The sequence below is a fragment of the Gorilla gorilla genome, chromosome 4, assembly GCF_029281585.2.
Source record: "Gorilla gorilla gorilla isolate KB3781 chromosome 4, NHGRI_mGorGor1-v2.1_pri, whole genome shotgun sequence".
NCBI lineage: Eukaryota > Metazoa > Chordata > Mammalia > Primates > Hominidae > Gorilla > Gorilla gorilla.
Window position 1 is genome coordinate 150,028,715 of NC_073228.2, and position 13,475 is coordinate 150,042,189.

A 13,475-nucleotide genomic window follows, 5' to 3' on the forward strand; every position below is an offset into this window, starting at 1 on the left:
TCAACAATGTTCACTGCACCTTTACCAGAAGAAGACTCCATCTCAAGAAACTACTTTTTTTGCTCATCTATAAGAAGCAAATCCTCATCCATTCAAGTTTTCTCATGAGATTATAGCAATTCAGGCTTATCTTCAAGCTCCACTTATAATTCTAGCTCTCTTGCAATTTCTACCACATCTGCAGTAACCTCCTCCCCTGAAGTCTTGAACCTCTCAACGTCATCCATAAAAGTTAAAATCAGCTTCTTCCAAACTCCTGTTAATGTTGATATTTTGACCTCTTCCCATGAATCATGAATGTTCTTAATGGCGTCTAGAACAATGAATCCTTTCCAGAAGGTTTTCTATTTACTTTGCCCAGATCCATCAGAGGAATTACCATCTATGACTGTTATAGCCTTATAAAATGTATCTCTTAAATAAGAAGACCTACAAGTCGAATGACTCCTTGATTCATGGACTGCAGAATGAATGTTGTGTTTGCAGGCATAAAAACATTCATCTCCTTGTATACCTCCATCAGAGCTTTTGAGTGACTGGGTGCATTGTCAATGAACAGTAATATTTTGAAAGAAATTTTTTTTTTTCCTGAGCAGTAGGTCTCAAGAGTGGGCTTAAAACATTCACCAAACCATGCTTTAAACAGATGTGCTGTCACCCAGGCTTTATTTTTCCATTTACAGAGCATAGAGTAGATTTGGCACCATTCTTACAGGCCTTAAAATTTTCCAAATGGTAAATGAGCACTGGTTTCAACTTAAAGTCAGTAGACACATTAGCCTCTAACAAGAATCAGCCCATCGTTTAAGCCAGACACTGACTTCTCTCTAGCTATGGAAGTCTTACAGCATCTTAATCACTAGAGGAAAGCTGTTTTGTCTACACAGAAAATCTGTTGTTTAGCGTAGCCACTTTCATCAATGATCTTAGCTAGATCCCCTAAATAACTTGCTGCAGCTTCTACATCAGCATTTGCTGCTTCACCTTGCAGCAGAGTCTCGCTCTTGTTGCCCAGGCTGGGTTGCAATGGCGCAGCCTCAGCTCACTGCAACCTCCTGGGTTCAAGCAATTCTCCTCCTTCAGCTTCCCAAGTAGCTGGGATTATAGGAGCCCGCCACCATACCCAGCTAATTTTTGTATTTTTAATAGAGACAGGGTTTCCCCAGGTGGCCAGGCTGGTCTCGAACTCCTGGCCTCAGGTGATCCACCCACCTTGGCCTCCCAAAATGCTGGGATTGCAGGCATGAGCCACCATACCCAGGCTACAAATTGCACTTTTCTATTATGGAAATGGCTTCTTTCCTTAAACCTTAAGAACTAACCTCTGCTAGCCTCCAACTTCTCTTCTGCATCTTCCTCACCTCCCCCAGCCTTTACAGAATTGAAGAGTTAGGGCCTTCCTCTGGATTAGGGTTTGGCTGAAGGAAATGTTGTGGCTGGTTTGATCTTCTACATGGACGAAACTTTCTCCATATCTGCAATAAGGTCACTTCATTTTCTTATCATTCATGTGTTTACTGGAGAAGCACCTTTCATCTCCTTCAATAACTTTTCTTTGGGCCAGGTACAGTGGCTTATGCCTATAATCCCAGCACTTTGGGAGGCTGAGATGGGCAGATCACCTGAGGTCAGGAGTTCAAGAATAGCCTGGCCAACACAGTGAAACCTCGTCTCTACTAAAAATACAAAAATTAGCCAGGCGAGTTGGCAGACGCCTGTAATCCCAGCTACTCGGGAGGCTGAGGCAGAAGAATAGCTTGAACCCGGGAGGCGGAGGTTGCCGTGAGCCGAGATCACACCACTGCACTCCAGCCTGGGTGACAGAGCGAGACTCCATCTCAAAAAACAAAACAAAAAAAAGAACTTTTCTTTGCATTCATAACTTGGCTGACTGTTTGGCACAACAGGCCTAGCATTTAACCTATCTTGCCTTTCAACATGCCTTCCTCACTAAGCTTAATCATTTCTAGCTTTTTACTTAAAATAAGAGACATGTGACTCTCCCTTTCACATGAACACTTAGAGGCCATTATAAGGTTAATAACTGGCTTCAAGATTGTTGTTTATTAGAAAACAGGGAAAACCAAGGAGAGAAAGAGGGAAACAAGCCAGTCAGTGGAGCAGTCAGAACACAAACATTTACCAATTAAGTTTGCCACCTTATATGGGTACAGTGTGTGGCAACCCAAAACAATTAGAATAATAACATCAAAGATCACTGAATATAGATCACCATAACAGATAATAATAAAGTTTGAAATATTAAAATAATTGCCAAAATGTGACGTGAAGTAAGCAAATGCTGTTGGAAAAATGGTGCCACTAGACTTGCTCAATGCAGGGTTGCCACAAATCTTCAATTGTAAAAAAATTCCATGTCTGGAAAGCACAATAAAGCAAAGTACAATAAAAAAGCACATACTTGTAAATGCTTTCCTCATATTTCCTTTATAGACATACCTTCAAACCCATTCTTTTTAAATCCTGAATAGCCAGTGGCGGGAAATAATCAAGCCAATGTTCTGCTTCAGAAAATTTTACTATCTCTTCATCAGACAGACCAAGGGATTTCATAATGCCCCACTGGTATTTAGAAGATCCAGCTTTAGCAGCAGCTTTACTCTGAAAATAATGGAGAAAAATAAACTCGATCAACGAATAACCAACACTCCAGGAAAATGACCCAAGATATTAATGAATGTAATTTTTTTACATTCTAAAATAATGCTGATACATCGGAACACTGCAGGAATTAGTTGTACTATTAGTCTGTACTAAAAGTACTAGTCTGTACTAAATAGTACTAATTTAGTCTGTCAAACTGTATACAAGACACTGGCACCAATAATAACTAAATGGATGGCAACATAAAGAACTACCCATCACGAAGATAAGATCTCAATACCAAACCTTCTGTTTCTTTTATCCTAATACCACATTTACCTTATTTACCTATAAAGAGGCTACTCATAAGCTTTCCTCCTTTTCCAAAAATTATGAATATCCAAGAGACAACCAAATGCCAGAAGGTGAAGGTAGGAAATTTGGTTAAACTGCAACACTATAATGAGGCAAGCGTAAGAAAATTTTGAGGATGACAGAATTGCTCTATATGATACTGTGCTGGTAGAAACATGACTCCAGGCATTTTCAAACTCACAGAATTATACACCACAAAGAGGAAATTTTGGGCCTGGCACAGTAGCTCACACCTGTAATCCCAGCACTTTGGGAAGCCGAGGCAGGCGGATCACAAGGTCAGGACTTCGAGACCAGCCTGGCCAATGTGGTGAAACCCCGTCTCTACTAAAAATACGAAAATTAGCCGGGCATGGTGGCGAGCGCCCGTAATCCCAGCTACCCTGGAGGCTGAGGCAGGAGAATCACTTGAACCAGGAGGCGGAGGTTGCAGTGAGCCGAGACTGTGCCACTGTACTTCAAAGCCCAGGCGACAGAGAGAGACTCCATCTCAAACAACAACAACAACAATAAAAATAATAACAATAATACAAAAATTAGCTGGGCGTGGTGGCACACACCTGTAATCCCAGCTATTTGGGAGACTAAAACATGAGAATTGCTTGAACCTAGGAGGCAGAGGTTGCAGTGAGCCAAGACTCCACCACTGTACTCCAGCCTGGGTGACAGAGCAAGACTATGTCTTGAAAAAAACAACAAAAAAAGTAAATTTTATGGTATGTAAATTTTTAAAAAATTCAACCACGATGCTGAAGGAACCTGAGGAATGCAGACTGTGACAAATCTATCTAACTGCATTACAAATATATGATATAACCACACTCAAGGGGGAGGGAAGAAAGGAGCTGATCTAGGCAGTTTTGGAAAACAGTGTGATTAGATTCTAAAGACAAAAAGAATTACACACAAACACTGTACTTTTGTCAGTAAAATTGTATCTCCCAGGGGTATAGGTTGGCAATTCTGAAACTACTTTACTAGTAGTCTAGGATGGAACAAATAAATAAATATACTATAGGTAATGAGAGCCAAGTTTCTCACTGTTGTAGTAAGAAGTCCCAAATAAGCCAAGGGAAAATGCTAGAATGAGACCCATGGTGCTAAAATGGACCCAGGGGTATCAATATGAACTTACTTGTTTTTTAATAAACATTAAAATACATAAAGAAATAAAAACAGATGTGTATGCATGGCTTAGCGGACATAAATATATTTCCTTGCTCTTTCCACTGAGAGTGCCTAGAAGCAGTGATACCCCCAGGCAATGAGCACACCCAGCATTCAGACCTTAGTTTCTGAACATCATTCTTCAATAAAAGAAATCTTGGAGAAGTGGTTGATTCCTTGGTTGAATCACAGAAAATACAAGCCTGGAACAGCTTGTGACATCATAAAGAAAGCAAGTGCTTTGAACAAAGGAAGATGAGGGAATGTCTAACGGACACAGGAGCCAAGCTAAAAAAAACTCCCAATGGCCAAAGCTAGAACAATTTATTTATTCTAGCTTTATTCTAATAAAAAAGAACAATTTGACAACAAATTACGGTGTTGTTAACAACCACACACACACACACAAAAACAACCCAATAGCCAGGCACAGAGGTATAAGCCTATAGTTCCAGCTACTCAGGAGACTGAGGTGAGAAGACAGCTTGAGCCCCGGAGCTGAAGACCAGCAACATAGTGAGACTCCATCTCTTAAAAAACAAAAAGCTCAATGGTATTGGCTTATAACCTGAAGAATAAAGTGAATATCCATGAATCCATATGACATAGAAAGGACAGATTAAGTAAGTGGGGGAGAAAGGACAGCTCTTCTTTTCAGAAGAATTATAGATAATAAATGTAAAAAGAACGAGGAAAATGGAAAATCATGATTAGAAGACTAGAGTAATAATTGCTGTAGGCAAGATCCACTGATGAATGCTAAAATTAATGAGCAAATATTTAAAAAGAAACACAGTATTATTTCCATGGCCTCAAAAGATCTCTCCCAAAATATATATTAATTATAAAAAAAAATGAAATCTTTACAGGAGAAAAACCTGGCAGACGCCATCTTAACCAAATGATCAATGTTAACATCACCAATAATAAGACATATCAGTATCATATACTCCCTAATGCTTGAGAACGACAAATTACCTAATAGTCTTCCTCCAAATCAGTAACCTCAATCTAACGATGAGAAAGCATCAAACAAACTCAAACTGAGGCATAATCTATAATTATCTGACCCGTATTCATTAAAAGTATAAAGGTCATAGAAGAAAACGAAAGACAGAAAAGATTAAGGAAACATAGTAAGGACACATGACAACTAACTGCAATGTGGGATCCTGGATTGGACATTGGAAGAGAAAAGGACATTAGTGAAAAACTGGTAAAATCCAAAAAGTCTGTAGTTTAGTAAACACTACTGTACTAATGTTAATTCCTTAATTTGAAAAATAGTATCATAGTTATATAAGATTTAACATCTATATACTATCTTGCAGTTCTTCTGTAAATCTAAAATTACTTCAAAAAAGAGGAAAAAGGAAATAGGAAAGTCAGAAAGATAATTTTTTTTTTTTTTTTTGAGACAGAGTCTCGCTCTGTTGCCCAGGCTGGAGTGCAGTGGCGTGATCTGAGCTCGCTGCAAGCTCCACCTCCAGGGTTCACGCCATTCTGCTGCCTCAGCCTCCCGAGTAGCTGGGACTACAGGCGCCCGCCACCACACCCGGCTAATTTTTTGTAGAGATGGGGTTTCACCGTGTTTGCCAAGATGGTCTTGATCTCCTGACCTCGTGATCCGCCCGCCTCGGCCTCCCCAAGTGCTGGGATTACAGGTGTGAGCCACCACGCCCAGCTAATTTTTTTGTATTTTTAGTAGAGACAGGGTTTCACCATGTTAGCCAGGATGGTCTCGATCTCCTGACCTCGTGATCCGCCCGCCTCAGCCTCCCCAAGTGCTGGGATTACAGGCGTGAGCCACCGCGCCCGGCCTACGACCGGCTTACGCCTGGCTAATTTTTGTATTTTTAGTAGAGATGGGGTTTCACCATGTTAGCCAGGATGGTCTCGATCTCCTGACCTCGTGATCTGCCTGCCTCGGCCTCCCAAAGTGCTGGGATTACAGGCTTGAGCCACCGCGCCTGGCCAGAAAGATAATTTTTTGCTTTGATACTTTAAAAAAATGATCTAGTACATTTTATGTGTTGGGCACTGTGCTAGTACTGGGAATGCACATATAAATCAGAAAAATATAAAACTTCAACCAACATAAATATCAACCACTATCAAACCTTTTTTCCTTTAGCTTTATCCTTAATTATTATATCTTCTGTTTTAACACTGGTTTCTTCCTCTTCCTCTTCTTCATCTGGAAAATCAGGGGGGCAACCATACAGCTCTATTTCTCTTTTCAACTTATCAGCACACGCCTACAACGAATATTAGAGATAAGGAAGTTCAAAATCAAGGTAGACACAATTTCAGTTTTTTACTGTTTTTATTGCCAACTAAAATTGACTCTGAAATTTTTTGCAATATATTGATACATATGTGGCTCCACTACAGAAAACTGAAACGGAGGCTGGGAGCAGTGGCTCACGCCTATAATCCCAGCACCTTGGGAGGCTGAGGCAGGCAGATCACTTGTCAGGAGTTCGAGACCAGCCTGGCCAACATGATGTCTCTACTAAATATAAAAATTAGCTGGGTGTGGTAGCACACGCCTGTAATCCCAGCTACTTGGGAGGTTGAGGTGACAGGATCGCTTAAAACCAAGAGGCAGAGGGTGCAGTGAGCCGAGATCACATCACTGCACTCTAGCCTGGGCAACAAAGCAAGAATGAGTCCCATGTCTCAAAAAAATAAAATTAAATTAAAAAAAGGTATAAATCATGTACCTCAAAATTCACTAATTTATAAAGTAGTATTTTACCTAATTTACTCAAAAGCATTTATTCAACACCCAGAATATTCAATATAGTATACTATATACCATATATATTAGATATATAAAGATGTAGGAAACATAATGTGTTATCATTTTGGATAACATTAATAACATTGTTTCTCAATTTAAAGATTACTGTCAGGAGGGGGGAGGGATAGCATTAGGAGATATACCTAATGTAAATGACGAGTTAATGGATGCAGCACACCAATATGGCACATGTATACACATGTAACAAAGCTGCACATTGTGCACATGTACCCCAGAACTTAAAGTATAATAATAAAAAATAAAAAACAAAAATAAAATCCCACCAGCAAGAAAGAAAGATAGATTACTGTCACATATACTCTATTAGTTATCATCACAAGCCTACCAAGTAGATAGGATAGGCTTTAAATCAGAAAACAAACAGAGATGAAGTGATTTACCCAAGGTCATACAGCTAGCAAAGTTACAGACTTAACCTTGGACTTTCCACTCTAGCTCTTATCAATTATACCACAATGAGTCCACTGTCAAAAACAAAGATGACACCAAGTAAACACTGTTAAAGTTATGAGAAAAATAAGAAATACAGAAGTAAAAATTTTTTAAATGGAAAAGGCTCTTCTATTCAGAAGAATTTCAACCACTAATAGAATAATAAAAACAGGCAAGGATGATTAAAGGATGATAAAACCAGGGTTATTGAGTAACAGGACATTCAGAGGCTCTCAAAGTGTTATCCTATAGATTACTTTTTAATTTCTTTCTTTTTTTTTTTTTGAGATGGAATTTTACTCTTGTTGCCCAGGCTGGAGTGCAATGGCGCAGTTTCAGCTCACTGCAACCTCTACTTCCTGGGTTCAAGCGATTCTCCTGACATAGCCTCCGAAGTAGCTGGAATTACAGGCGGCTGCCACCACGCCCAGCTAATTTTTGTATTTTCAGTAGAGATGGGGTTTCACCACGTTGGCCAGGCTGGTTTTGAACTCCTGACTTCATGTGATCCTCCTGCCTCGGCCTCCCAAAGTGCTGGGATTACAGGCGTGAGCCACCGTGTCTGGCCTTACTTTTTAATTTTATAGGAGGAAAAGTCACCTTTAGAATGAGGAAACCTGGCAGGATTAACTTAATTTCACTAAATGGGACAAATTACCATTTTATATGCTTTTGAGGTGATACAATGGTAAGTTAATACCTCAACAATGAAGTATTCTTGTCAAAATATTTAGCCCAACCCTAATCATGAAAAAACAATCAGAAAACTCATATCATAGGACATTCTACAAAATAACTAGCTTAGACTTCAAAAACATCAATATCACGAAAAACAACTAAAAGATAGTGAAAAGAATGGATAACTACATGCAATGTGTGCTCCACAAAATAAAAAGTGAAAAACAGCAGGGCATAGTGGCTCAAGCCTGTAATCTCAGCACTGTGGGAAGCCAAGGCAGGCGGATCACCTAAGGTCAGGAGTTCGAGACCAGCCTGCCCAACATGGTGAAACCCTGTTTACACTAAAAATACAAAAAACATTAGCTAGGCATGGTAGCAGGCACCTGTAATCCCAGATATTCTGGAGGCTGAGGCAAGAGAATCCCTTGAACTTGGGAGGCAGAGGTTGCAGTAAGCCAAGATCTCACCACTGCACTCCAGACTGAGTGACAGAGCAAGATTCTGTCTCAAAAAAAAAAAAAAAGGGGGAAAAACAGATGGAAAGGACATTTTGAGTCTACAGAAATTTGACTACAGATTAGATGAAGACGATAAATATAACATCAATGCTGAATTTCTTGGAGGGGATAACAGGACTCTGATAATGTAGAAGAATGCCCTTGTTCTTAGAATACATGCTGATGTATTTAGCAATGACACATCATGATATCTGCAACTTTCTTTCAAAAAGTTCACAGAAAAAGAGAGAGAGAAGGGCTAGGCGTGGTGGCTCATGCCTGTAATCCCAGCACTTTGGGAGGCCGAGGTGGGCAGATTACCTGAGGTCAGGAGTTTGAAACCAGCCTGGCCAACATGGTGAAACCCCGTCTGTACTACAAGTACAACACTGCACTCCAGCCTGGGCGACAGAGCAAGACTCCAACTCAGAAAAAAAAAAAAAAAGAAGAAAAAGAAAGAGAAAAGCACGCATGCATGTATGTGTGCTAAGAGACAGAACTAAAACAAATATGGCAAACGTTAAGACTTTGTAACTACAGGTGAAGGGTGGAGGGTGTTTATTGTACTACCATTCCACTTTTTCTGTAGGATTGACATTCTTTAAAATAAAAGGTTGCAGAAGGCCGGGCATGGTGGCTCACGCTTGTAATCCCAGCACTTTGGAAGGCCGAGGTGGGTGGATCAACTGAGGTCAGGAGTTCCAGAACAGCCTAGCCAACACGGTGAAACCTCGTCTCTACTAAAAATACAAAAATTAGCCAGGTGTGGTGGCGGGTGCCTGTAATCCCAGCTACTCGGGAGGTTGAGGCAGGAGAATCGCTTGAACCCAGGAGAAGGAGGTTGCAGTTAGCCAAGATCACACCATTGCACTGCAGCCTGGACGACAAAAGCAAAACTCTGTCTCAAAAAAAAAATAAAATAAAGTAAAATAAAATAAAATGCTGGAGAATAAAAAGAAACAGGATTTAAATTTCCTAATCCTATTATATAAAGGAATCCTTTCAACTCTAGTTTTCTTTCCTATTCTTCATTGAGAATTATTTCTAATACAAACTTATGACAAATGAAGATATTTGCAAAAATGATCAAAATACAATACAACTGTTTATTATTTTATGCCGGCATCTTACATATGTCACAAGTGCACAATGGCTGTACATTTTTCTTTTTAGTAAAACAGAATCAGTTATTACCTAACTGTAATACAGACATAAATACACAAGGTAACCAAAAGACATTAAAATCACTTAGTAATCACTTAGACCATAATGGATGCCCTTTATTTAAGCACTTCTTCAAATGTTGTTTATTTTTAAATTAATTTTCACTATAATAAATTCAACTCATTTCATACTTTAATGCAGCAATACTTAAAAATCCTTTCAAGCTCTTGAATTGGGTATTACTATTTGCTCCAACTAAAAAGAGTAGAAACCAATCCTATTAGCAATCTTACCTTAATAGGCATTCCAGTACAGTGCAGGCCAAAGGGAAACAGACAACATTTTCCTTTCAATCGCTGGTACCCTACAGCAAACTACAGAAATAAAATTAAATTTAAATTGCAAATTTAAATGCCAGACAAATACAAAATGTGAACTTTTCACACAAAAAAATTAGTTTTCTTCTTTACATCCTCCTTTGGAATGCCAGTTAGATTTTAGGCATTCCAAAACTCAACAACCTAGGAATTACTTTTGAATATGCATACATGCCCAGACCCTTGCACACATACACATATGGCACATAAAAATTAAATATAAAAATTAAATTACTTAAATGGGCCAGGCACGGTGGCTCACGCCTATAATCCCAGCACTTTCAGAGGCCGAGGCTGGTGGATCACAAGGTCAAGAGTTTGAGACCATCCTGGCCAATATGGTGAAATCCCATGTCTACTAAAAATACACAAATTAGCTGGGCGTGGTGGTGCGTGCCTGTAGTCCCAGCTACTCGGGAGGCTGAGGCAGGAGAATCACTTGAACCCAGGAGGCAGAGGTTGCAGTGAGCTGAGATCACACCACTGCACTCCAGCCTGGTGACAAAGCAAGACTCCATCTCAAAAATAAATAAATAAAAATAAAAATAAACTACTTAAATATAAAAATTATGCTTTAAGGAATTTTAAGTTCTCTTAACAGGAAATAATAAATTTTATAGCTGCCATTTTCTTCAAAACAATATTCGTTAAAAACCTTCCTCCCCATTATAGCAAACATAGGGAAACATTACCTCACATTTGGATAAAGAAAACGTGTGTCCCAAATGAAGGCGTCCATTCATATATGGATATGGGAAGGTTACAAAATACTTGCCCTTGCTGCAAAACAACAGTATAAAAAAGAAAGTACAGAAGAATAAATGTTAAGTTCCTTTTACAATAAGGAAGTGGGGTGAAGGAAATGCTTGATATAAATAACTTTAGTTATTTAAAAAATATTTAAAAGTAAATTTATAAATCTAGAAATTTAAAACTTTCTAAAATTGAAAATTACTTTAGATTTACAAGAAATAAGACATTGATAGGTTGCTATTAAGAATTAAATAGCCTTGTAACGAATACTAGAGGTTTAATTTGAGCTAAAATACTTGAGTAAAGATAATATACTAGGTCAGGCGTGCTGGCTCACACCTGTAATCCCAACACTTTGGGAGGCCAAGGCTGGTGGACTGCTTGAGGCCAGGAGTTCCAGACCAGCCTGGGCAACATGGTGAAACCCTGTCTCTACTAAAAACTAGCCGGGCATGATGGCGTGCGCTGATAATCCCAGCTACTCTAGTGGTTGAGGCATGAGAATCAAGAATCGTCTGATCATTGAACCTGAGAGGCAGAGGTTGCAATCAGCTGAGATCATGCCACTGCACTCCAGCCTGGGCGAAAGTGAGACTCCATCTCAAAAAAAAAAAAAAAAAAAAAAATTCTTTAATACCCTTATGAACCTAGGCTAATTTAATATTTTACTGAATAAATGAGATTTGTTTTCACTAGATACTAGATATATATATAAAGCAATTCAAAGTCCCTCAGGTAATATAAAACATCCTCAATATTACTTGATATGTGGTAGATTCACTTTAAAAGCATCCTTTAAAGCTTTTTTTTTTTTAATTTTTTAGTTGTTTTCGTAAAGACAGGGTTCTCAATATAAGAACCACCATGAGCATGAGCTCATGAGCCACCATGCTTGGTCTGTATTCTTCTTTCTTATGAAGAATATCTAACATACATACTGTGTTATGAAGCATAATAAAATGAACACTTGTAAACACACCATCTGACTTATGAACCCACTGAAACTACCTGTTTCCTCTCTACTGTCCCACAAGAGATAACCAACATTCTGAAATTTGCTTTTACCGTTCCCTTGTTTTTGAATAGTTTGCACACTTGCCAGCACCCTTAAACTACTTATCATTTAGTTTCGCTCACTTGTGAGTTTTATACAAAAAAAGGCAAACTTCATATAGACTTGTGCAATTTGCCTTCTTCACTTGACATTATATTACTTTCTTCAGTGTTACTGCATACACCTATAGTTAATTCTCTTTCACTAAACAAAGCAGCTTTTTCAGTTCACTTGTAATTATTTTAAATTACCTTAAAGTTAACCAAACCTCTAGAAGAAAATAGAAGCTTCAAATTATAGCTTCAAGTATAACACCAGAGACTATATTACAGCAATTTCTTTTTCTCTTAAAAAAAAAAAAAAAAAAAAAAAAAGGCTGGGGCCTGGTGGCTCACACCACTAATCCCAGCACTTTGGGAGGCGGAGGCGGGCGGATCACCTGAGGTTGGGATTTCAAGACTAGCCTAACGTGGAAAAAACCCGTCTCTAGTAAAAATACAAAATTAGCTGTGCGTGGTGGCGCATGCCTGTAATGCCAGCTACAGGGGAGGCTGAGGCAGGAGAATCGCTTGAACCCGGGAGTCGGAGGTTGCGGTGAGCCGAGATCACGCCATTGCACTCCAGCCTGGGCAACAACAGCGAAACTCTGTCTCAAATATATATATATATATATATCCATTAGAATATAGCTTAATAAGCAAGGAAAAAAGACTTTTGAATCAGAAAGTCCTAAAAACAAGCCCAGGCCCAGTCAATTCCCAGTGATGTAACCTTGAACTGGTTACTTAGCCTCTCTGTGCCTCAGTTTCCTCAGCTGTAAAAGAGAAATTTTAAAAGCTGTTAACCATAAAGTATATTGAGAAGATTAAGGCCAGGCATGGTGGCTCAAACCTGTAATCCCAACACTTCGGGAGGCAAAAGTGGGAGGATTACTTGAGCCCAGGAGTTCAAGACTAGCCTGGGCAAGACAGCAAAACTTCATTTCTACAAAAGAAATTTTTTAAATGCTGGGCGCAGTGGCCCATGCCTATAATCCCGGCACTTTGGGAGGCCGGGGTGGGCAGATCACTGGAGCCCAGGAGTTGGGACCAGCCTCAGCAACATAACAAGACCCCATTTCTACTAAAAATAGAAAAATTACCTGGGTGTGGTGGCGTGCGCCTACAGTCCCACCTACTCAGGAGGCTGAGGTGAGAGGATCACCTGAGCCCAGGAGACAGAGATTGCAGTGAGCTGAGATCACACAACTGCACTCCAGCCTGGGTGACAGAGGCTCACTCCATCTGACACCACAGACTCTGTCTCCAAATTAAAAAAAAAAAAAAAGATTATGGCCGGGCGCAGTGGCTCACGCATGTAATCCCAGCACTTTGGGAGTCCGAGGCAGGCGGATCATTTGAGTTTGAGACCAGACTGGCCAACATGGCAAAACCCCGTCTCTATTAAAAATAAAAATTAAAAATTAGCCAGGCGTGGTGGCATGCACCTGTAATCCCAGCTACTGGGGAGGTTGAGGCAGAAAAATCATTGAACCCGGGAGGCAG

General features: G+C 39.6%; 1 protein-coding gene across 2 annotated transcripts in view; it reads right to left on the minus strand.

The window, feature by feature from the left end:
* LARS1 (leucyl-tRNA synthetase 1) overlaps positions 1 to 13,475 on the minus strand; it is a 68,724-nt gene that overhangs the window by 47,981 nt on the left and 7,268 nt on the right. For both annotated transcript variants that reach the window (XM_019027931.4, XM_055387302.2), the window contains exons 3-6: positions 10,817 to 10,904; positions 10,041 to 10,121; positions 6,267 to 6,404; positions 2,461 to 2,622 (exon numbers count right to left, since the gene is read on the minus strand). In XM_019027931.4, coding sequence (XP_018883476.3) covers positions 2,461 to 2,622; positions 6,267 to 6,404; positions 10,041 to 10,121; positions 10,817 to 10,904 — 469 coding nt within the window. The remainder of the gene's footprint in view (positions 1 to 2,460; positions 2,623 to 6,266; positions 6,405 to 10,040; positions 10,122 to 10,816; positions 10,905 to 13,475) is intronic.